A 25,736-nucleotide genomic window follows, 5' to 3' on the forward strand; every position below is an offset into this window, starting at 1 on the left:
TTTTAGATAAATAGTTTGTCAAAACTCAGACCACCTATATCGAACGGGACTCGTCACATAACGACGAATGATAAATTTCGGTGGCGCCATCTTTTGCCCCCCGACAACATAAACTTTGGAGGTGCCTTTCAATTTAATTATTCCTAATAATTCTTAAAATATTTTTAATAGCTTAACAAAATAATAATTTAATAAAAACCGCCAAAGCTATTATTTGTAATAATTCGTATTATATTTAATATTTTAAGTAAATACTAATTTACGAAGCATCTTCAAAACTGATAACAGATGTCGCTGGAGATTCTACAAGGTGAATTTCTCAATGGCAGCGTATAAGTGGTCTGAGGTCAAGATTATCAAGATGCCATTTCATTGATCAAGGCATTGGTTTTAAAAGCGAGGAAACGAAGAATTTTAAAATAACAAATTTTTAAATTAAAAAAAATAACTTACTATGAAAACGAAGTGTATACATATTGGACATATATTAATATTTTCTGAAAAACCAAATTACCCATAATAGGAACTTGGCAGCATGACGTCAAGCCGTAGCTTTGGCTATGGCCGCCATTCTGGTATACTTATTTTCCAAATGGAAAAAGCCCGGGTGACGAATTATCAACGTCCTGCTGCCAAAACCCTATTGTTGCTAAATCAAAACTGACTTATTTTTAAATCAATCTGTGTGGGCATTATCTAAATTGCTCTTAATAAAATTATCATATAAAATACAGGGTGTTTCAAAAGGTTATGCAAAATTTTAAGGAGTTGTCGGGGGTGAGTTAAAAGATGAGTTAAAAGAGCGCCAGAGAGCTTCAAAGTGTGGCCTACTAGCCCCAGGAAGTAGGCTGCAACAAGCGCAAAACCAAGCAGCGGGGAAATGCGAACATCAAGGTTTGGGTTCGTGTGATAGGTAAAAAAGGACTTTGTAAACAAATCGAGGTGCCCAGCGTAAAAAAGTAAACTTAAACAGTATTTTAAGTCCCTGCTACTTGGTTTTGCGCTGGTTGCAGCCTACTTCCAGGGGCTAGTAGGCCACACTTTGAAGTTCTCTGGCGCTCTTTTAACTCATCGTAGGAAAATGGGGAAAAACAGGCATACTTCTCAACTCACCCCCTACAACTCCTTCAAATTTTTGCATAACCATTTGAAATACCCTGTCTAATTGGTTCGATCCCGATTTCAAACAATTCTTTAATAATTTACCTTTTAGAATATGTTAAATTTTTAACTTCATTTGGGTTTGACGCGTAGCGGAATAATTTTGTAGAAAAGGAGCCACCGAAACCCCCTGTACAACAATTAACTGGTCACAAAAAAAGGAATCTAAAATGAATTCGCTGTCGGTGCCATTTCTGCATGATGTATCGGGTTTCGTGAGATTAATATTCCTTCACACAAATGAGTGGCTCTCTTTTTCAGCTCAACTAGGCACGCGGATTTCTTGATAATAATTATCGCGCTAAAGAATGACACGCCACGGAAAGGGGGCACTGCCAGTTACACTGACAGCCGTGAAATAAATTAATCTAAAGCGTGCGCCACATTCAATCCTGATATTTAAAGCCGAAAAGGGGATTGCAATTGAAATCCTTCTTTCTCTCTCTCTCTCTCTCTCTCTCTCTCTCTCTCTCTCTCTCTCTCTCTCTCTCTCTCTCTCTCTCTCTCTCTCTCTCTCGTGAGAGTATAATTATAGTCAAAAGTTTTTCGACTCAGTTGGATGACGGCACACCCATGTCTCCGAAATATGTCACTCGTTTCAAGACCAATTCAATTGGAATTTTTCGAATATTGAAAACATTTTTTTATTCACTTCTAATTAACAGATAATTTGAAAGACAGTTCAAAAGGACCTTTAGCTATTAAATAAACTTTTTATTGCATAAGAAGTGGTTTTTGCAATTTTTAATCTTCATTGTCCTTTAGCTAAATTAAAAGTTACGAACGAGGAAATCGAAGATTCTATTGACACTATTTTTGAAAATGACAAGGCACGATTATAAGAAATATCAGTTTAAATTTTAGTACATTATATTAAATTAATTTTCCTATATAAATAGATATTAAACTATTTTATTTGTTTTATTTTCGCCAAAAAGCTATTTTGATAAAATTAAATAAATGTTATTGAAATGAAATTTGAATATTTTATTTGAAATAAAGGTTATTGAATTGAAATTTGAATATGAATAAGAAATAAATGTTATTGAAATGGAATTTGAATATCTACATGAAATAAATTTTACTGTGATTAAATTTGAATATTTTATTTGAAAGAAATGTTATTGAAATGAAATTTGAATATGAATAAGAAATAAATGGTATTGAAATGAATTTTTAATAATTATACGAAATAAATGTTACTGAACTTAAATTTTAATATTAAAACGAAATAAATGTTATTGAAATGAAATGTTAATATGAACTAAATGTTATGGAAATAATATTTTAATACGAAATAAATGTTACTAACATAAATTATTAATATTTATTGGAAATGTTTTCATATAGTAAAATAAATTTTATTCCTTACATTATCGATCACTATTAAATCATTTTTCTTAATTAAACGTTTGTTATTACAAATTGCTTTTATTTTGCAAATTAATAGGCTTATATTCTTAAAATTACTTTAATATAATATAATTTATATTTAATAGCGGTATTAAAAATATATGCCAGGATAAACATAATTAGGAAAACTAATTTAAAAATGAAAAACTCAAACTTTTTTTAAATTAAAAGGAATAGTGTAAAGGTTGCTTACAATATTTTTTATAAATAAATTTAATTTAATTCTATTTTTAATTCTACCGTATGAAATGGCAAATAAAGCAACAGAGCGCTGAACTTGGTGCGTTGTTTACCTCAATTAAATGGGCGTGTTTTCAAAATTATTTTCAACAATAATTTAGACTAGAAAGAAATATATGTTTTTTGATTTTGTTGTCATCATTATTATAAGTGCTCCAATTATTGTAAATAAATTAAAAATGTTCTCACATTCAAAAAAGGCCACGTTAATGTAATTAAAACTTGTTTGGCACCGTTTATAAATACACGTTTGCGAGTGTAATCATCTTCGAAATTAAAAACACAATAGAAACTGGCTAAAAGAGGCGAGAGTGTGAAACTGAAAATATTAACGGCTTCGCTAATTCAATTAAGATAATTGACCGTAAAAAGAAAATTGGTTTTTTCTAGACAGTCTTAGAGTATTATTATTATTATTATTATTAGCAAATGACGTTTTGGAAAACGCCGGCAACGTTCAATTTGGAAAGCGCGAAAACGCGGTCCCTATTATTAAACCAAAAACCGAAATCTTGCCGAGTAATTGTTTTCGTGGCCGGGTAAATACATAGGCCGAAAATGGTAGCGTCACCTCTTTCGTCGTGATAATAAGGACTTATATTTTAGGCTATATAATTTTATCACGAACGAAATAGTCATTAAACTATCAAAAAAGCGACGAAATACGAGACTCTGGAATGAAAAAATAATTAAATATATATCGTTTTGTCCATATAATAAACTGATCTTAATCTGACTTCGACAATTATATATTGGATAAGTATAAGGGTAAAAACGTTAAATTAAATAAATGAACAAAGATGGCGACAGAGTCGTGTTTCCCGAGTTATAATAGGGCACGAAGAACCAAATTATGTCGTTTAAAAGTAGTCGTAGAAGTAGAAAAAAATAAACACCTTCTTGATGCTTGGTTTGACGCTACTATAGGATTGATTAGGGCGCTTCTAAAGGGTCAATCAGGGTCGTTTACGGGACGGAGGAAAGCGCGTCTTAACGAGCTCTCGACTTTTATATAGTTAATGCTATTTTAATTAGTACATTTGACAATCGACTCTCTCCTCTATATAAATAAACTGGTAGAAAACCCTACACTTAAAATTATATATCTAATTACCGAGGTATATATTATATATTTAATAAGCGCTGTTTCGTAAGTGGAACGAGTACTAACGCCGTGGTAATTACCATAATATTACGAAATCCGAGAGAAATACTATTTCCTTCATTTCATGCCAAGCACATCCATTCCATACCGAGATACAAAAAAAAATCATATTTAAATGTATTTTTCAAATCCCCCCTTTTAACAGCCTACAGATATGCGGGCTGCTTCCAGCCAATCATAAAAAAAATATTATTTTTTATACTATCCCTATCTTACAAAGGCCACCAGGGGAGGGGGAACGGAGGGGAGGCAAGTTTTGATATATTTGATATCGCTCAAACTCGTTTTTCCAGTTCGTCGTATTTACTTACTGGGTTTATTTGAAATCAGAATTTTCTTTGTCATTTATTTTAAGTTTATTTTTTATTTTCGATTGGTATATTTTTTGATAAGAGAAAGCAACGCGGTTTGCGCCTATACGGTATCTTTAACGAAAAAAAACCGTTACATGACGTATCAAGTTTATAAAGATAACCGTGCTAAATTACCGAATAAAGGTGAACGCCTAGTTTTATATCTCCGGGTAAAAGAAAAAATGTAATTTATTATTTTATAATAAGGCTGTGGATTAATTTATTATATAGGCTCCGTTAAATGCGTTTTTAAACCGAACTTACTTAAGGCGATTTCTTACCCTCCTAGTTAAATTTATTCAAACTTTAATTGTTTCAGTAATTATTAAAAAAAAACAGCACCGTGCTTTGGCAAACCAGTCCCGTATGTTGGGGAACAAATATTACCAAATATTGGTTGACTTTACCGGAGATATTTTATGACGAATTAAATTTGTTGAAGTTACTTAAGTATGGGAACTTGGCGGTTTGTCGGGTTCAACTTAATTACCAAAAGTAATTATCGCATTAAGCAGATGGACGTATAGCCGCCGTAACCACATCCAATTAGTGTCCGAGAAAACGTTTCAAATTGGACATTATTTAATGATATTTTTTAAATTGTTATCGTGGAAAAAAATTAATAAAGAATAAGCTTAAATTGTAGTTTTAGTATTTTGAACTGAATTATCTCATACTTTAAGCCAGAGGTTTTCAAGATTTATTTTACGCGGAAGCTCTGAAATTTTACGAATTAAATAAACTGATTTTTTTAATTATAAAAAAATAAATTATTATTCGTAATAATAATAATAATTATATTTATTTATAAACAAAACTGCAGAATTATCAGTTTATTAATCAAAACAACACAAATACGAAGTAGAATAGTCTAAATTATTTTTGTTATTGGGTTTTTAACCTTTTTATTATTATAACGCTAAAAATCATCTCAACTAGATTTTGAAAAAAATCTAATCTATTTAACAGAGCGTTAAACGGCGTTTGCATATAAATTATATGTTAAATATTTTAAAATCTACAAAGTAAATAAATAAAATAATATAATATAATTTACTTTATTTATTATATTTATTTTACAGGTATATCGTGGTAAGAATTATTTAGAATTTACATTTAACTATTATTATCAATGCCCATTTGAATTTTGATAGTAATTTTTATTGATTACAATCTTAATAAAGTTGGTTTATTAATATAGCGTTGAAAAAATAAGCTATGAATATTTCATAACTTTCTTTAGTAAATTGTATTTTTCAAATTAAATCGAATCGTTATTGCAAAATGTCTATTTCTCCCCCGTATTTAGGAAGCAAAATAGCCAATTAGTGTTTAATTAAACCGCATTAGCCATCGATAATATAATTAACTTAAATAATCCATTAATATGTAACTTCCTCGTCTCGTTAGGCCGTAACACGGTTTGATGGGAAAAGACGTTTATTACCGAGCTATAAAAAGGTTAGAAGCAATTCTCGTCCAAATTCAAATGAGCTGAAATCCACGCGGAAAAGACAATGGGTATCGCCTTAATGTCCATTTTCCACGTGACGTATGAAACGGAACAAAAAACCTTTTTAATTACGAATTACTAATTAGTTTTTACGGTTTTCCTAATTAAAATTTTAAATTTTTTCGAGGGGACAATAGTTTACGTAACGAGATATTTATACGCTGCCCAAAAAATGCGCTTTTAATTGGGTATCGGTCGAGATATTATCATTTCTGTCAAATTAACAGATCGGATCCCCCGGTCGGCCGTCGTGAGAAAAATCGGACCAAATGAAACAGCAACGAAACATTCCTGGGATGATTCGATTCGCTCACGAATTCAGGATTTCATTGCTCGAACTTTATCAAAAGCGTCGATAGAAACGATTATTCCCATTCGACCGAAAGAATTTTAAAATGTAGCCCAATTGGCGGGGTGATTTGGTATTTTATTTATAAGGTATGTACTATCGAAGCTCCATGTTTAGGTTAGGTTAGGTTAGGTTAGGTTAGAGTTGGTTAAGTTTACTATTTCAGTTTTGGTTCAGTTACTTTTCTTGACTAGGTGAAGATAAAAATATAATTCATGCTCATTCCATTTTATTTTTCGCTCCATTGCAAACGACTTCAGTAACTAAATTGAAAACATAGCAAAAGCCAATTTATATAGCAGCGTTCGGTCGAATGGGACACATAAAAACCGCACGTTTCGGCGGAATTCGGTCGAATGGGACAACTCAAAAACCGCCTTCGGGCGAATGGGATTTCGGTCGAATGGGACACATAAAAACCGCACGTTTCGGCGGAATTCGGTCGAATGGGACAACTCAAAAACCGCCTTCGGTCGAATGGGATTTCGGTCGAATGGGACTAAAGCGATAGAAATGCCTATGACAGACTGTCATGGCAAAACCTTGTAACCAACAAATTTTTTAAAAATTAGATTTTTACGCATCAGTATTACTAAGGCATGTACAAAAGTTCCGTAAAAGTTTTAGGTAAAAGTCATAAATATTTTACTATTTACGGTTTTGGATTTTCTAATTTTCGCATTAAAAACCACGTTAAAATCTTATAACTTAGGTTTTGAAAAAGTCAAATATCTCGAAATTACGTTCGTGTTGGTTAAAAGGTTTTGCCATGGGACAGCCGCAGTGCTGATAGCTCAAAGTTGGCCTGAATTTTAGTAAAATAGTAACTAACCACTTTGAAAATAGTACCCAAAAATTTTACCGAACCGTTACTTAAAATTTACCTTTTATTCAAGTAAAAATTAAAATTTATAATTTTACTTTCTTAGTAATTGTACTTTTCTATATGACATGTTAGTAATTAAATTACTATTTTTCTTATTAACTTTTTATGTCAGAATAGTATCTTTTTCCTGTAAAATTTCGTTTGTAAACTATAACAAAATGTTTTTTTGTAGATATAAACAATTAACTTACAAAACGGTAACTTTTATTAACGAAATTAGAAAGTAGTAACATTTAGTAACCAAATTAGAAAATAATAACCTTTAGTAACCGATTTCTAAAATAATAACTTTTAGTATCCGATTTCAAAAATAGTAACTTTTAGTATCCGCTTTCAAAAATAGGAACTTTTAGTAACCCATTTCCAATATAACATTTAGTAACCGATTTCTAAAATAGTAACTTTTAGTTACTGATTTCCAGAATAGTAACTTTTAGTAACCGATTTCGAAATTAGTAACTTTTAGTAACCTATTTCAAAATTAGTAACTTTTAGTAACTGATTTCCAAAATAGTAACTTTTAGTAACCGATTTCAAAATTAGTAAATTTTAGTAACCGATTTCCAAAATAGTAACTTTTAGTAACCGATTTCAAAATTGGTAACTTTTAGTAACCGATTTCGAAATTAGTACATTTTAGTAACAATAGTTGCCCGATTAAACGCTGATAAAATCAAAATGTCGACGTCAGAGTTACCAAAGCGCAGCAAACAAACCAAGAATCGAAAATGTATTGATTGGGTTTAATTGATTTTTCGCGCTTGAGGCCGTATAAATTGCGATTTATATGCAATCAAATTCCCAAATTGGTTTTATCAGGTTTTACGGTCAATTTTAGATAATTAAACAAATTGGCTTATTTAAATTTCTAATATTTGCATGGTTAAATGATTATTTTGTAAATATATTTATGGGCACGTAAAATTTAGCTCAAATTACGTATATTAATAGAGATAAAATAAAAATAAAAATTTACAATAATACTTTCTTTAATAAGAATAAAAATAGCTACTTTATTTACACAGTAAAAGTTTAAAAGTACAACATTTAGTACGCGGCAAATGTTGTACTTTTAAACTTTTACTGTGTAAATAAAGTATCTATTTCTATTCTTATTAAAATATACACAGGTGTCTTTAATTTTATATTTTTATAATACTTTCTTTGAGATCTTAATTGGAACGGTCGTTGTAAAATACGTTAACTCTAATTATAATTGAAATTATTCTCGCTACGAGCTAAAATTAAAAAATCTCGTAACATTAACTTAATTATGATGGAATTGTTACAGCTGTGGCAATCGAAAATCAGTTTCGTTCGTGTTCCTAAAGTTCATTCTGTTTTGTAAAAATCGTTGATACTTTAAACGCAATAGAACTTCTTCAATAAATAGGAAATTGCCAAGAAATAAAATTTCCAAGAGCCAGGACCCGCAAGTTACTTTTTACCTGTAAACAGAACGTCGTGTTTTTGCTAAGCCTAAATAAAATAAAAAGCTACCTGGTTAAAAGGGAACACTATTTGCATACCGTACAGGTGAAAAGTTTCCATTATTAATAAACAGTAACTTGCAGGTCCTGGCTCTCGGAAACATTACTTCTTGGCGATTTCCTTGAAGATGTTTTATTGAAGCGCCTTTTAAAACCGAAAAGTAAGCTAAATAATTCCAACAACAAATTAATAAAAATATTTTACGATCATAAATAGATAAGTACATTCTGGCATAAATAATTTGAAAAACTAAATGATAACGAGTTCAATATACCTCCGAGTCAGAAAAATGATCCGATTTTCGCTGGCGATAAAAAGGGTGGATAAGATGATTTAATCATGTCTTTAAAATTTGTCTTGTTTGCTTTTCGAGAGCCGTGTGTACGCGCATCGCTCCGGGCCATTTCGCGTCTTTCCATTGAAATCTAATTGGCGCGAGAAAATGACGTCGTTATTCCATCAGCTAGATGGCGCTTTTTCCCCCTCGCGCGCGTTCTCACCACAGACAGCGCTCCGTTCGAGTTAGCGAAAACGTGGGTCCACGACTCACGTACCATTTCGAAGCCGGAGGTTCATAATCCTTCTCTCGCTGCATTTTTTAATATCGTCGACTAATTTAGCAGGATCACTTTTTTATTGGCTTGTTAAGTATTCATTTACCCCGTCAAACCGTCATGGGAAAACAAGATTGGTCAAGACAAGTTATACTTTTGAAATCAATTAGTTTTCTTTCTTAAAGGGAGTAAAAACCCCAGCAGGAAGGTCGGGCTTTTGGTTTATCATCCTGCTGGTCGGTATATTTTCTACTACGCCCGTCGCGCCACCAGGAAGTAATGACAGAAGCTGGACTTTCCCTGATTAGGTTATATTCCCTTTAAACTTCCATGTTGATGGTGGATCAACGAATTTCACATTTTTTCCACCAGGTTAAACACACGCTAGGGATGATTAGCGCTAGTTACGTAACAAACAAGTCGTAGCGCGTGTTAGCAGACAATTTTTCAATTTAGTCCGTACTCCCTTTAATACGCTGTTACTAACCCTTCACGTAAAACGCTAACGAACAGGGAAATGAGTCTCTTACACTGGTCCAAAACCATTAATTGATTTGACCAGTTTATTAAATGAACTTATGGGGTAGGTTCATTAATTGGAAATTTGAAATGAGGACCAATTACTTTTAATACCCAAGAATCACTTTGATATTTGGGAGTTTTAAAATACACGCCCTAGCTTCACGCGTATTTTATTATTTAATTTACGCTTTTTCGCTACTCACATTCGGCGTGCATATTTTAAGAATGAAATAGGCCTATTTAAAATACATTTCGATAAAAATCGATGAAATTTCGGTTTTAATTATTATTATTTAGATAAACTATATAATCTCCAAAAACTTCAAAGATGTGATCAGACCAGCCAGCTAAATATCCTGAGACTATCACTTTCGATTACGGAAAGTAAAAAACATATGACCGCCAGAAATAGAAATGGCCATTTCGATTTTCGTATAAATTATTCGCGCCTAATTGAAACGTGATTAAGAAGGAATGTCGCGAGTCCGACTGCACCAAAACCGGACTAACAATTTCCAACTTAGAAGCAAAAGAAACCCATAAAAGAGAACGAAATATATACGTCTAATTATTTTATGAATTTATAAAATTTTAATAAGTTTTTCTACGCCTGATTTTTTTATATAACTAGGGGGGGGGATATGAAATTTTTATTTATTATTAATTTATTAGTAATTATATCAGAAGGGAGTGCAGAATTTTTCTAATTTTATTTCATTTTCACGCACCAATGGCTCTTTTAGCAACGGCGTCTGCGATTTCAATTTGTATAATGGTTTTTATTTCATTTCAATAGTCCGTAATTACTTTGGGAAAAATGAAATTTAATAGGTATAAATGTAGAAAAAAACGTTCGATTTGTCGATATAATAGCCAGAAAAAAAACGGTACATCCTTTATTTAATAGTCGCTGTAATGATTGTTTTATTATTTAATTGTTGCATCCGAAATAAAATACGATAGCAAGATGTTCCAAAAATTGTCAAGATTTAAATGTGTTTTTTTACATCTTGTTCTTTTTTTTTATACTCTAAAACTCAAATTTCTACCAATTCAACAACAACAACAATAATAGTATCATTATTCCACTAATTAGAATTGATCTTAGAATCTATTTAATATTTAAATATTTTTTGTACCCTATAATCATGCGTACTATTAGTTGTGTGAATTTATATTTATCGCTGTTATTTATTTTAATTTTCGAATTGTTTAATTATTTAATTATTCAACATCAACGTTTATTTAAATTTTCTTTAAAAGTTGTTTTTTTCTTGGTTGACTGACCGGAACAATGTATTTATTTATATTTAGGGAGAATGATTAGATGGAGAGGATTTGGATCATTTTTGGAACCTCTGCCCAATACGAATATATTTTCAACATTAAGTGGTTTATTTTCGTCTAAAAGTGTACTCTTTTTACCCTAAAAAAAAAGGAAAATTTTCCGACTTACAACCCTACTTTTATTTATGATTATCAAATGATTTTCTAGTTGTAGATGTATTGGTCTAAGAATAACGCGTAATCCAGGAAAGGTTTTGTAAATCAAATTAACGATAAACGTCTGTCTCCTGATAGACTTTACGCCCACCCTAGCCCCAGATGGTTCGACATTCGTGTTTGAAATGAACGCGTGAAAACGGTAAGTGAGAATTGCGTCTTACCTGCACCCGGGACTCGACCAGGTCCAGCCTCATGGCCAGCGCTTCCCGCATGAAGACATCCGGGTAGTGGCTGGCTTCGAAAGCCTTCTCCAGCTCCTCCAGCTGCCAGCCGTTGAAGTTGGTCCTGGTCCGCCGTCTCTTGGCGGCCGCCGACGAGGACGACGAGGACGAGGACCCACCGGAAGCGGTGTTCCTTTCACTTCCGCCGATGCCGTTCAGGCCACCACCGCCACCACGATGAGCATCTTCTCTTTGAGAATCTGGAAACAAAAATTAAAAATTGTTTAAAATCAAATCTTTTATTAGCTACTTGTACAAAAATACTGAATAAAATGAAAATAACGATATTTAAAAGTGCACCAGATAAAATGTTTTTATTAAAAGTTAAGCCCGACTAGTTTCGGCCGAGTTATTACGCCTTCATCGGGGGTTTGACCCGTTTACACAGAATTCACTTTATTTATAACCTCTTTTGTATTTTCTTTTTTCATTATTCCACGTTTTGAAAATAATTATAATAATAAATATACAGGGTGTTTCCAAAGGTTATGCAAAAATGTTAAGGAGTTGTAAGGGGTGAGTTGAGAAGCATGCCTGTAAGTGAAAAGAGCGCCAGAGAGCTTCAAAGTGTGGCCTACTAGCTCCTGGAAGTAGGCTGCAACAAGCGCAAAACCAAGCAGCAGGGACTTTAAATACTATTTAAGTTACTTTTTTACGCTGGTTACCTCGAATGGTTTACAAATCCTTTTTTACCTATCACACGAACCCAAACCTTAATGTTCGCATTTCCCTGCTGCTTGGTTTTGCGCTTCTTGCAGCCTACTTCCAGGGGCTAGAAATCCACACTTTGAAGCTCTCTGGCGCTATTTTAAGATGGTAGTCTTTCCGAATATTAGGCGTTTTTGGGTGGATTATTGAATATTGGGGTGACGCAGAATAAAAACCACAATCTACTGCCCAAAGCTTTTGGAGTTTTTAACCCAAAAAATCGTTTTATTATATTGTAAATTATCAAGACCGCGCACTGGAAATTTCTTCAGTTCATTTCAGACATTTTAGTTCGACAATTCTGGCCACTAGGACTAGGTTCTCTCGTATCTAGACCTCGTTGCCTAGGCAACAGCGCTCAAGGTTTCATCTTTCGAGAGACCAACAGCCAAAAACAAATACGGCGTCGAACCGTGCAAACTGTTGCATTATTACAAATTTGTTGATATTGTTTACACCAAAATCTCAAACCGAGTCGATTACCCCCAAATCTCAAAACCGAGTCGATTACACCAAAATCTCAAACCGAGTCGATTACAACAAAATCTCAAACCAAGTCGATTACACCCAAATCTCAAACCGAGTCGATTACACCAAAATCTCAAACCGAGTCGATTACACCAAAATCTCAAACCGGGTCGATTACACCAAAATCTCAAACCGAGTCGATTACACCCAAATCTCAAACCGAGTCGATTACACCAAAATCTCAAACCGAGTCGATTACACCAAAATCTCAAACCGAGTCGATTACACCCAAATCTCAAACCAAGTCGATTACACCCAAATCTCAAACCGAGTCGATTACACCAAAATCTCAAACCGAGTCGATTACTTTAACTACTTTTAAAATAGCATTTAATTTAAATTTACGCCATTTATCTTGTCAGGTAGGTTTAGTGCCAAAATTTTTGGAACCGGTTAGTTAGCTTTGCCCGCTCGGTCAAAGACAATCGAGCGTAATCGACACATACAAGTCGTTATTTATCCAAATATTAGTCGGAAGTTAGTGCAAACAGACCTAGAACCAATTGATTTTTGGCTAGAACATTTAACGATTAAAACTCCGGTTACACGTGAACGAAACCATATTTAAAATTCATAAACATCGATCTTCATATATTTTCACTGTACTAAATTACAAGTTTACAGAGGGTGCCTTCGAACTATAAATACGGCGAAATTTCCCTGTCGTGAGTACCCTTACAGATGGTCGAGAGGTTGAACGTACGCGGGCGGTGACTAAGTTTTTGTTACAGATCGGGGCGTGGCGAATGAAGTACACTTTAACCCCCTCCCCCGTCCAACTCGTCAGCGGCAAACTTTGACGCTTATTAATTCCGTTACCTCGTACTGCACCAAGATGGCGCTCGAAAAGTATGCCTAAAAAAGCCGTACTTCTAAACAATTAAGTTTTCTCTTTTTAAACGAAACGAAGGCGTATCAGCGAGTAAACCATCATTAGGTTCCGAAATTAAAAACTATCGCGTGATCGCTAATGAAAAACGCGCACCCTGGTGGAAGTTCGTTGCGAAAGCGGGGTTCGAAAAGGAACGGCCCACTTTTGGAAAGAATGCGCGCGTAATGGCAGCGTCGAGAAGGACTTTTCGGAGAACTTTTTTGTAGTTTTACTTCTTCTCGGGGGCTTTCGCTGATAGCTTTCCACTAAAAGGGAAGGTCAACGTCGGAGGTCAAAATCATTTCTGCTGCCAGCAGCTGAAACCGTTAATGAAATCTTACGCATTCCGAACGTGCCCCTCACATTAAATTATGACGTGGAACATTTTGAACTTCCTCGTTGAACTTTGGCGGGCCGCGACGTCTTCGGAAATAGTTTTTCGGGGTGGACCCTCGGAGGGAGAATATACCGCGTTGACCTCGAGATCGACCCCTCGCGAAACGGCTGGCCGCTTTATTGAAAAGACGATCGTATATCCGTTATACGGAGTAAACGGTTCATTCCGCTTCGATATATTAAGACGAGGTTTTTATCTTCTCCGAAAATGAGGTCTTTTGTTCGCATCTTCACGCACCGTGTGAAGTTTTACGGAGCACCGAGGCTAATCATGTTTAGGGAAGCACTCACGTTACAGCTGCGGCCCCGGCTTCCACAAACTCTCTCTCGAAAGGGAGAAAGAACGACCCCTAAATTATGACTTTTAAAATAAGAAAACAAGATACAAGATTTCTTTCATCTCATATTATTTGGCATATACATTTTAGTTTCGTCTTAATTAAGAGTCGCGGCAATTAGGCTTTTCAATTTACGTAAAGTCACGTATCGGCCAACGGGAGAAACTCAAAAGCTAGATTTTCATCTGCTAGACCACGGCCAACTTTGATCACGCGCTGTTCGCGCTACTACGGCCAACACATTCGTCGAAATTCCACGCGCAAGGATTTTCCCCCTATAAACTGTACTATAATGTGTAGGAGGTCAGCGCCACGCTCGGTTGTTATATTGTCTTCAATGTAAAAACTATACTAAAAATAATAATCCGCTAGGGGCGCTGACGTCATACACATCTTTTGCTCATAGGTTAACAAAGAAACGTCAGCGAATGAGATGGCCGCTGTAGCGCGAGAGATGCGCGAGAAATCAAAGTTGGGAAAAAACAGACTTTTTTAAAAATTAAAAAATGCAGTATTCAGGGTGACCACAGAATTCCTTTAAAGGAATTATAGGAAATTTATCAGTGAAATATAGGAAAATATATAGGATGAAATTTGGGGGGAAAAGAAAATATAGAAAGAAAATTGGGGGGAAAAAAGACGAAATAGGAGAAAAATAAATATACAATAAGAGAAAACGGTTGTCAAAATTGGAAATAACATTAAAAAAAATGGTTAACCGATAGAAATAGTCGAAAACTATCGGCAAACAGTGTTGGAAATAACCATCTTTAAAAACTAGGACAATATGAAGACTTCTAAGGGTAAAATATCAAATATTTTAATTTCTTCAGACGTTTATAGGAAATTTAATGAAATTAAAGGAGAAAAAGGAAAGATGTAAAATTATAGGAAAAAATAGGAAATATAGGAATTGTGATCACACTTTATTGTAAAACTAGTGGCTTACACCGGTTAAAACCACTAATAAAATAAATTATCAAATTGCTTATATCTTGCCCTCGTTACTTCGAAAATGCTCAAATTGCATATATCTTGCCCTCATTACTTCGAAAATGCTCAAATTGCATATATCTTGCCCTCATTACTTCGAAAATGCTCAAATTGCATATATCTTGCCCTCATTACTTCGAAAATGCTCAAATTGCATATATCTTGCCCTCATTACTTCGAAAATGCTCAAATTGCATATATCTGGCCCTCGTTACTTCGAAAATGCTCAAATTGCATATATCTTGCCCTCATTACTTCGAAAATGCTCAAATTGACCGATTTCAATATAACGTTTTAGCGCGTTACAGTACTTTTACATTGTGACGTATAGCAGGCTCATTTACCCGCTTTTGTACCCTTACACGGCGGCATATTTTCACGTGCAAATTAATTTTAAGATCCCCCAATTGCTTATATTTAGCCTCATTACTTCGTAAGACGACGTAGCAGACCAAAAGTGAAGGTAAAGTTTTAGTTTCGTTTTGGAATAAAAAATGCACAATATTATACACTGCATTTTGTTCTTGAAATAAATTGTATTTAAAAATTTCAATATTTGTCTAGTGTTATTGAGAAGAAGACGATTAGTGTTGCTTCAAATCCTCTTCATACTCGAAGATTAAGAGTGATTTAATTAAACCCGATATTTAATTTACAATTCTACGGAGTATAGTTAAGATTGCTAAAGTTATTTCCAGTGTAGTGTATATATAGACGGAGTGTAGAAACATTTGTCATATTGACTATAACTAAATTTAAGACACTAAATATTAAATTTGTTGGATCTATTTATTTATTTTGATAGAGGTTTTACAAATCGCCAGTTGACTTAACTCTCTAAAACCATTGTAAATTTTAAATTTTTAGCAATAAATTGAAATTGAACCCGAAGATCTCAAAAGAAAACACCTTTAAGCAGTCGGGAAAGAACTTCCAAAGTCAACGCGGAGGAGTGGTTCTAAGTTACACTGTCTCTAAAAGTCATATATAAACTGCCTAAAGTTGGTTTCGCCATATAATATGTTTAAAATTACGAATCAGTTCCCCCGGCGGATGGATACAAATACGTTTTGAATCGTGACGTCACAAATGAAACTGAAAGAGCTTCGAGTAAAGGTCAATATTGGAAAAACTGCGATAATTCTAACAAAATAAACTTTCGGGTCACCATAATTTCAAAAGCAATCTTAAACGAGGTAACTTTCCTAAAAAATATCCCCATCAGATATATAAATTTGGGGGTCCGTCCGCCACCTCCCTCCTCAACGGTTGTACGTTCTCCCAAAAACATGAAAAGAAAAGGGGGGGGGGGCGTATGAATGACGACCCCACTGAGAATTCGCGGGATATTTGGCCCTTAAATTCTGAAATAAAAAAGGTAGAAAAAAAGCAGCGTTCGGGACCCTTGAAGAATACATACCCTCCAATAACGGTAGGAGGGTGAAACCGTAATAGACTTACGCGCTAAAGACTATTTATACAACGAACAGGGGGGAGGACAGCGGTAGGGAGAGATATAAGCGGAAGATGGCGCTGTTTGAGAGAAAAGGGAGCCTGCCTCTTTCCCTTATTCTCCGGGGTGCACGTGAATTATGTTGTAATCGTTGGTTAGGCCTTCTTACGAGAAAACCACATATAGAAGAAGCCAACTTTAAACGTTAAAGGTTTTTCGGTTCCTTAAAAATCGTATAAAATATACATTTCCAGTTTGCGGAGAACCACCCGATTCTCTACCGTGGCTCTTAGGTTTAATTTATTTACCTCAATTTTGCGAGGCGGTTTCTCTGGGGAGCTTCCATGCCCCGTAAAAGACGAAAAAATCTTCTCTCTTTCTACCACGGAATGATATACGATAAAATGCCCCTCTACACGCGAGAAATCTTTTAAAAGGTCGAAGAATTTAAAAATACGACGCAAAACCTTTCTCATAAGAGCCCTCGTTAAAATTCTATCTCTCCATCTTGGCCGGATAATAGTTTCCTTTCTAAGAGTAATCAGTAGGTTTCGCCGCCATCAACGGTTTATTTTTTTATGCCGAGATTAAATTGAAAGTTTAAAATACTTTTCCCTTCTCGGTATATATACGCTTTTTTAATTTTTTTTTCAATCTTCCTCAATTCTGTAATTTAACGAAAAAATATTAGCCGGGAAATTAAACCATATGGCGTTTTCTTTTTGGGCTCGGTGAAGACACACCATTTCGTTTAAATCATATTTCATTGTCGCAGCAATTACAGAGGGGTTCTTAGAGTCCTTAATACTGTTTTCTTGGATCCTTGAAAATTAATTTCGGGATATGGAACGCGTGTTAACGGAACTTAGAGAAACCTAATTGAATGCAGTGTAAATATAATCCGACAACATAATGACATTCAGAATCGTGCGTTAATGGCCCTTAGACCTACTGAATTTAAGTGTATATATATTGAGATAACGGCGCCCTAAGAGAAACTGAAGTATATGCAGTGTGGATATAGTCTGACGAGATGAAATCACTCAGGATCGTACGTTAAGGCCCTAAGAGAAACTGAATTGAATGCAGTGTAGATATAGTCCGACGAAATGAAATCACTCAGGATCGTACGTTAACGGCGGATCACGCGTTAACGGCCCTAAGAGAAACTGAATTGAATGCAGTGTAAATATAGTCCGACGAAATGAAGTCACTAAGGATCATGCGTTAACGGCCCTATGAGAAACTGAATTGAATGCAGTGTAAATATATTCGGAGTATAAAGTTATTTTCATACGGGATAAGAAGCGCGCTTTGTAAGGGGTAACGTTTAATAGAATTGCAGACGGCTTGGAATAAAGGCCAAGATAATGTACTCTTGTTAATATTTTACATCACTATTTGGGATAAAGGTGTTTTTATTCCTGATCATTATTATTATTGTTTGTTTACTTGTGTTAATATTTTAGTTACAATTCATGTCCATAGGTGGAAATATTAACAATAAGGGTTTTCCAACTAGTCCTCTAAAACACGGAAATTTTTCATATAAACAGGTCTTTATTGATTACTTTACAATTAAATTATAAAAAATTATAATAAAAATAACAATAATCCGCTAGGCTAATACCCAAGGCACCACATCAGCTCAGACGACGACCGTCCGGAGCTCGGCGCCCTAGGGCTTAGCCCTACCCAGCCTAATGGTAGAGATCGGCCTGTATGGAACAAAGGACCCCAATTTTTAAATTAATAGATCCAAGCGAATAATAAAACCCGTATTAGACCTATGGACCAAACCTAGCCCTGGGAGGCTGGGATCATTAAAAACTAATCAATTGTTAGAAAAACGTTTTTGCTATTACTGTCGACAAAAGTAAATTGACCTACCTGTTTACAGGGGTTATGTTAAAAAGTGTACTCTGCCACGGCAAAAAGTAATTAGCTTTATAATTTAACCATTATTTATATTGCTAAACTGTATCAGAATTTAATTAAAATTAAATAAAGTACTTGTCATTATCAAAAAGGACTCAAATTATTACCCAGAAGCTTCTAGTAAAGCACACTATTGAAAAACACTCTAGGCTTCCTCCCTTTCAAGCACCCATGTCTAAATTGACACTTCACGTGTTCCGCAGGTCATTTAAAAACATATCCACCATAATGTACGCGAATTCTGTCAGTCCCAAGACTTTCTTATTTACTTTTGCAATCGAAGGTTAGAAGATCGACCCTTGTACGGTTAAGCTTTTAATTTCATGTAAATTTGATTTCTAACAAAGCATAGGTCATCCCCTTCTCTACACGGGGCAAAAATATTTTCGCGTGAAATGAAATTTAACGGCCCATTAAGTCAGAATTGAGTAAATTACGCTACGTGTTAGAGAGTATAAAAGTCCACCGTTTTACATTCGCCCATAAAAGAGATACGCTTGCCCGACAACGAGACTTGTTTTACGCTCGGATCGGATGTATGCGCAGGCACAACGCGCCCTTTTCACGACTCTCGGCCACCGATGGCCATTTTCACCAAATACGTTCTCACCTCGCAAGACGCTCGCGTTAAAGGGAGTGTGAACTTCCGTATCTTATGATAAATGTAATTTTTTTGTGAAATTTTATCAAGGTAAGAAAAATCAAGTGGATTTTTAATCAATATCATTTAATTTCGAAATTCTTAAAGGGAGTGTGTACAAATTTCTGCCACCAGATTTGACTGAAGGCTAAGAAACTAGTTGTGATAGCTCACTTCTTTTCTAATCTCTCTAAAATGAGCGAAACGCGTCAGTCACGGTCATTAAGCAGCTCATACAATTCGTTCATTAATAGTTAAATATAGAGAGTTCCGTTCTGAATCCTCTCAATTAGTTTGACAAAGTAACTGCTCAGTCTTACTCGAAACGCTCCTAACCTCTCTAAAATGAGCGAAACGCGCCATTCACTGTCATTAGGCATCTAAATCCACTCGCTCATTAATAGTTAAATATAGAGACCACTCCGCTCATCTCTTTTCAACTATTTAAAATTTACCGCTCATTCTCAATCGAAATGCTCCGACACGCTCTAATACGAGCGGAGAGCGCCCACCGCTGTTCTCGGGCAGAGCGGAGCAAATGTGTTTCCACACACCCACCGAAGCCAAAAATAATTTACGGCGTCTAATAATATATCCGAAGAAATAAATAAATTTACCATTTAATGTATGCGAACGCGTTTGCCGAGAAAGAAAACGAATAAAAGCGGGCGCTCACCCAACCCAGGCCGAGTTTTAAACCTTAACCCGCGCACTTAATTACCTCTGTGGAAAAAGGAGGCAATCGATTACGCGCTACCGCGGACATCTCTACACCCATCCAAGTTCGAGAAAAGTGCACGAATTATACTAAAGGAATTTTAAAGCTGCCTTCAAAGTAATAACCGTTTTAAAACAACAAATAAGTAATTTATTATATTAATAAAATAAACTGGTTTTTCCATATACCTCTAATCGATAATTTAACGTAAAAATATAATTATTAATTAGTTATTTTAACATTAGTTAATAACTTTGTTATAATATTAATAAAATTATTTAATGTTTAATAAATAATTTTGTTATAATATTAATAAAACTATTTAATATTTAATAAATAATTTTGTTATAATATTAATAAAATTATTAAATAATTAATATATAATTTTCTTTTAATATTAATAAAATTATTTAATAATTAATACATAATATTATTATAATATAATATAAAATTAAATTATATAATTAAAAATAAGTTTATTATAATCCTAATCATTTTTTAATAATTATAAATATATTTATTATAATATTAATAAAATTATTTAATTAACAAATAATTTTGTTATAAAATTAAATAAAATTATTTCATAATCAATAAATAATTTGGTTATGGTAATACTGAATTAATAATTTGGTTATAGTAATACTGAATTAATAATTTTATTATAATATTGATGAAATTATTTAATAATTAACCAATTTTTATTATATTAATAAAATTATTTATAATTAACAAATAGTTTTATTATAACATTAATGAATATTTTTATAATATTAATAAATAATTTTATTATAATATTAATAAATATTTTTTATAATATTAATAAATAATTTTATTATAATATTAATAAATATTTTTTATAATATTAATAAATAATTTTATTATAATATTAATAAAACTATTATAATTATTATAATATTAATAAATAATTTTAAATAATACAGTAAGTTATTTAGTGATTATTTCATATCCGATGCACACGACACAGTAAAAGCGCATTTATTTCTACTCCGAGAGAATGATTACGTTGAGACGATCTGTGGGCTTCACGGTCTAATTTAACACCTGCATTAGTAAGGGGGGGGAACACGTCACAGGAGTGTGCTTCAATCGTCTAAAAATATTCTGTTTTCTACCAAATAGATGGCTTTAAAAAAACATTTTACAAATTTAATAATTAGCTTCTTCAACCTAAGATCAAAGTGTAGTATTTGTCTCGTCAACATAAAATAGATGTGTTTAAATTGGGAAAATCTTAACTTTGGTATATATTGTAAGTAACGGTTAAATTGCGAATACAAATTTCCAATTAAATGGAAAAATGATTATAATCGTCCGCGCGAATGTTTATGAGCGTTCATTATTCGACCACCTGCGCCCGTCCGAGAGAGCAATTGTTCCCATAAAGAGAATAAAAGGACTGAAGCCAACACTGGTTAAGACTTAATTTACGAGACACCTTGGCGTTGCTTACCAGCCCTCCTGAACCCTCCTTCAAACCTTTGAATGGCCCGAGTGAATTTTGGACTAAAGCGAATCGTGGTGGCGCATTTATGCGAGCTGATTTTAGGCGAAAGTCAGAATGGAAAATGATTGGGCGCGCAATGTAGGTACGTTGCCAGACACTACACCAAAAAGGATATTTTGCCTCTTCTATTTAACTCTTTCTTTTGGAGAATTGAAATTATTTAAACGGGTTACGTCCACGCGAATTCGAGCGAAGTCTAATAGAATTAATAGATTATAGACATAATGGGCCACTAGTAGCACTCTGAAGCGCGGTGAAACTTTTGAGCAGCGTCTGCTATCGTATGCAAGTTCAGCCATTGGCCCATTGAACACGCCAGTCTATTTAGCGAAGCGTATATTTAGTCTTTGTACGTAAACGATAACGAGCATTCTCGTAATTTTGAGCAAATACGTAATATATTAACAGGTTTATACTAGCTTTTATCGTAATTCTTTTCACTTACGAATGGATTTAAGGCAATTCTCGTAAATTTCATAAATTACGTAACAGATTATGGGCTTTCTCGTAATTTTGAGAAATTACGAAACAGATTATGGGCTGTCTCGTAATTTTGAGAAATTACGAAACAGATTATGGGCTTTCTCGTAATTTTGAGAAATTACGAAACAGATTATGGGCTTTCTCGTAATTTTGAGAAATTACGAAACAGATTATGGGCTGTCTCGTAATTTTGAGAAATTACGAAACAGATTATGGGCTGTCTCGTAATTTTGAGAAATTAAGAAACAGATTATGGGCTGTCTCGTAATTTTGAGAAATTACGAAACAGATTATGGGCTGTCTCGTAATTTTGAGAAATTACGAAACAGATTATGGGCTGTCTCGTAATTTTGAGAAATTACGAAACAGATTATGGGCTGTCTCGTAATTTTGAGAAATTACGAAACAGATTATGGGCTGTCTCGTAATTTTGAGAAATTAAGAAACAGATTATGGGCTGTCTCGTAATTTTGAGAAATTACGAAACAGATTATGGGCTGTCTCGTAATTTTGAGAAATTACGAAACAGATTATGGGCTGTCTCGTAATTTTGAGAAATTACGAAACAGATTATGGGCTTTCTCGTAATTTTGAGAAATTACGAAACAGATTATGGGCTTTCTCGTAATTTTGAGAAATTACGAAACAGATTATGGGCTGTCTCGTAATTTTGAGAAATTACGAAACAGATTATGGGCTTTCTCGTAATTTTGAGAAATTACGAAACAGATTATGGGCTGTCTCGTAATTTTGAGAAATTACGAAACAGATTATGGGCTGTCTCGTAATTTTGAGAAATTACGAAACAGATTATGGGCTGTCTCGTAATTTTGAGAAATTAAGAAACAGATTATGGGCTGTCTCGTAATTTTGAGAAATTACGAAACAGATTATGGGCTGTCTCGTAATTTTGAGAAATTACGAAACAGATTATGGGCTGTCTCGTAATTTTGAGAAATTACGAAACAGATTATGGGCTGTCTCGTAATTTTGAGAAATTACGCAACAGATTATGGGCTTTCTCGTAATTTTGAGAAATTACGCAACAGATTATGGGCTGTCTCGTAATTTTGAGAAATTACGAAACAGATTATGGGCTGTCTCGTAATTTTGAGAAATTACGCAACAGATTATGGGCTTTCTCGTAATTTTGAGAAATTACGAAACAGATTATGGGCTGTCTCGGAATTTTGAGAAATTACGAAACAGATTATGGGCTTTCTCGTAATTTTGAGAAATTAAGAAACAGATTATGGGCTGTCTCGTAATTTTGAGAAATTACGAAACAGATTATGGGCTGTCTCGTAATTTTGAGAAATTAAGAAACAGATTATGGGCTGTCTCGTAATTTTGAGAAATTAAGAAACAGATTATGGGCTGTCTCGTAATTTTGAGAAATTACGAAACAGATTATGGGCTGTCTCGTAATTTTGAGAAATTACGAAACAGATTATGGGCTGTCTCGTAATTTTGAGAAATTACGAAACAGATTATGGGCTGTCTCGTAATTTTGAGAAATTACGCAACAGATTATGGGCTTTCTCGTAATTTTGAGAAATTACGCAACAGATTATGGGCTGTCTCGTAATTTTGAGAAATTACGAAACAGATTATGGGCTGTCTCGTAATTTTGAGAAATTACGCAACAGATTATGGGCTTTCTCGTAATTTTGAGAAATTACGAAACAGATTATGGGCTGTCTCGGAATTTTGAGAAATTACGAAACAGATTATGGGCTTTCTCGTAATTTTGAGAAATTAAGAAACAGATTATGGGCTGTCTCGTAATTTTGAGAAATTACGAAACAGATTATGGGCTGTCTCGTAATTTTGAGAAATTAAGAAACAGATTATGGGCTGTCTCGTAATTTTGAGAAATTACGAAACAGATTATGGGCTGTCTCGTAATTTTGAGAAATTACGAAACAGATTATGGGCTGTCTCGTAATTTTGAGAAATTACGACACAGATTATGGGCTGTCTCGTAATTTTGAGAAATTACGAAACAGATTATGGGCTGTCTCGTAATTTTGAGAAATTACGAAACAGATTATGGGCTTTCTCGTAATTTTGAGAAATTAAGAAACAGATTATGGGCTGTCTCGTAATTTTGAGAAATTACGAAACAGATTATGGGCTTTCTCGTAATTTTTAGAAATTACGAAACAGATTATGGGCTTTCTCGTAATTTTTAGAAATTACGAAACAGATTATGGGCTTTCTCGTAATTTTGAGAAGTTTCGTAATTTTGAGCAATCAACGAAACAATTTTATCAGCAGACGTACGCGAATTCTAAAGAGTGCTTAACCCGCAACTTCCATTTCTGGGGCGGTACGTTTGAAAAATAACGAAGATGTTACGATCTCGAGAGAGAGAGCGGAGATAACACGGCGCAGAAAGCTTGATTACTTAGACGTGAAGTGTCAGTTTCGGCGAGGCTCTTCATTTCAGGCGCAGACGCGTTTCTTTTGGTTGCGGGGATTCCCGCTGCGTGGCGCCCCTCTCACACTCTTGACTCCTCACACTAAACGGATCTTTCGCGCTCCGTCGCTTTCGCGGGTAAACTGCCCAGGTAGATAGCTACACCAGGTCATCTTAGGCAGCGTGATTCTCAGGTATGGGCCACCCCGCGTGTCAAATTGAAAACTAGTTTTCAATTTTTAGAAAAAAAAAATATATATCAGTATTACGCATCTAGAACGCCATATTTTCATATTATTTGGCGATAGTTATTGCTATTTTATCATTCTGCTACGCCTACAATGTTTGAACTAGATGCGACCTAGAATAGATATTACAAGTCAGCGCTAGAAAACGTGTAGGGGAAATTTGTACGATTGGAGACGTATTGGGTACGCCCTACACTCCAACGAGTTATCCCTACATTTTTACGAGCTTTTGCTACACTCCCACGAGGGGCTAACCACTCTTAGAAAGTCTGTACACCGGATTACGCTTAGATTAGCACTGCCAAAGGCAGGGACTTCAAAGATTACGCGTAGTCCCATTAGTACAGTCAAAGGTACGGCTCTGTTCACCGATTACGCGGAGTGATCAGCCCCTCGCACTCCCACGAGTTCTCCCTACACTAATATATTTTCTCCATACACTCCTACGAGTTCTCCTTACACTAATACGAGTTATCCCTACACTAATACGAGTTCTCCCTACACTAATACGAGTTATCCCTACACTCCCACGAGTTCTCCCAACACTCCTAATAGTTCTCCTTACACTAATACGAGTTCTCCCTACACTAATACGATTTCTCCCTACACTAATACGAGTTATCCCTACACTAATACGAGTTCTCCCTACACTAATACGAGTTCTCCCTACACTAATACGAGTTCTCCCTACACTAATACGAGTTATCCCTACACTCCTACGAGTTCTCCTTACACTAATACGAGTTATCCCTACACTAATACTAGTTCTCCCTACACTAATATATTTTCTACCTACACTAATACGAGTTCTCCTTACACTAATATATTTTCTCCCTACACTAATACGTGTTCTCCTTACTTAGGAGCCACAAACACAGCACCCCACACTAGGAGAACGCAACCCGTCAAAATTCGTGCATTTTCTTGCGTACAATATTCATTGGTTAGACCATATGTAACATAATTACTCATAAGTATGCCTCTGTATAATATTTCCATTGAATAAAATTCAATGAGACCTTGTTTCACGTGGAACATATATTGAGCGGACCCAAAAATGCAAACATGCTTATAATCCTTGCGCTATTGAAAAGGTTA

General features: G+C 34.4%; 1 protein-coding gene across 1 annotated transcript in view; it reads right to left on the reverse strand.

The window, feature by feature from the left end:
* LOC149967052 (uncharacterized) overlaps positions 1–25,736 on the reverse strand; it is a 135,536-nt gene that overhangs the window by 59,964 nt on the left and 49,836 nt on the right. Inside the window, exon 3 of the mRNA XM_090167611.1 lies at positions 11,315–11,574. Within this exon, the coding sequence (XP_090023737.1) occupies positions 11,315–11,574 (260 nt within the window). The remainder of the gene's footprint in view (positions 1–11,314; positions 11,575–25,736) is intronic.

The sequence above is a fragment of the Leiobunum rupestre genome, chromosome 1, assembly GCF_980474605.1.
Source record: "Leiobunum rupestre chromosome 1, qqLeiRupe1.1.hap1, whole genome shotgun sequence".
Taxonomy (NCBI): Eukaryota; Metazoa; Arthropoda; class Arachnida; order Opiliones; family Sclerosomatidae; genus Leiobunum; species Leiobunum rupestre.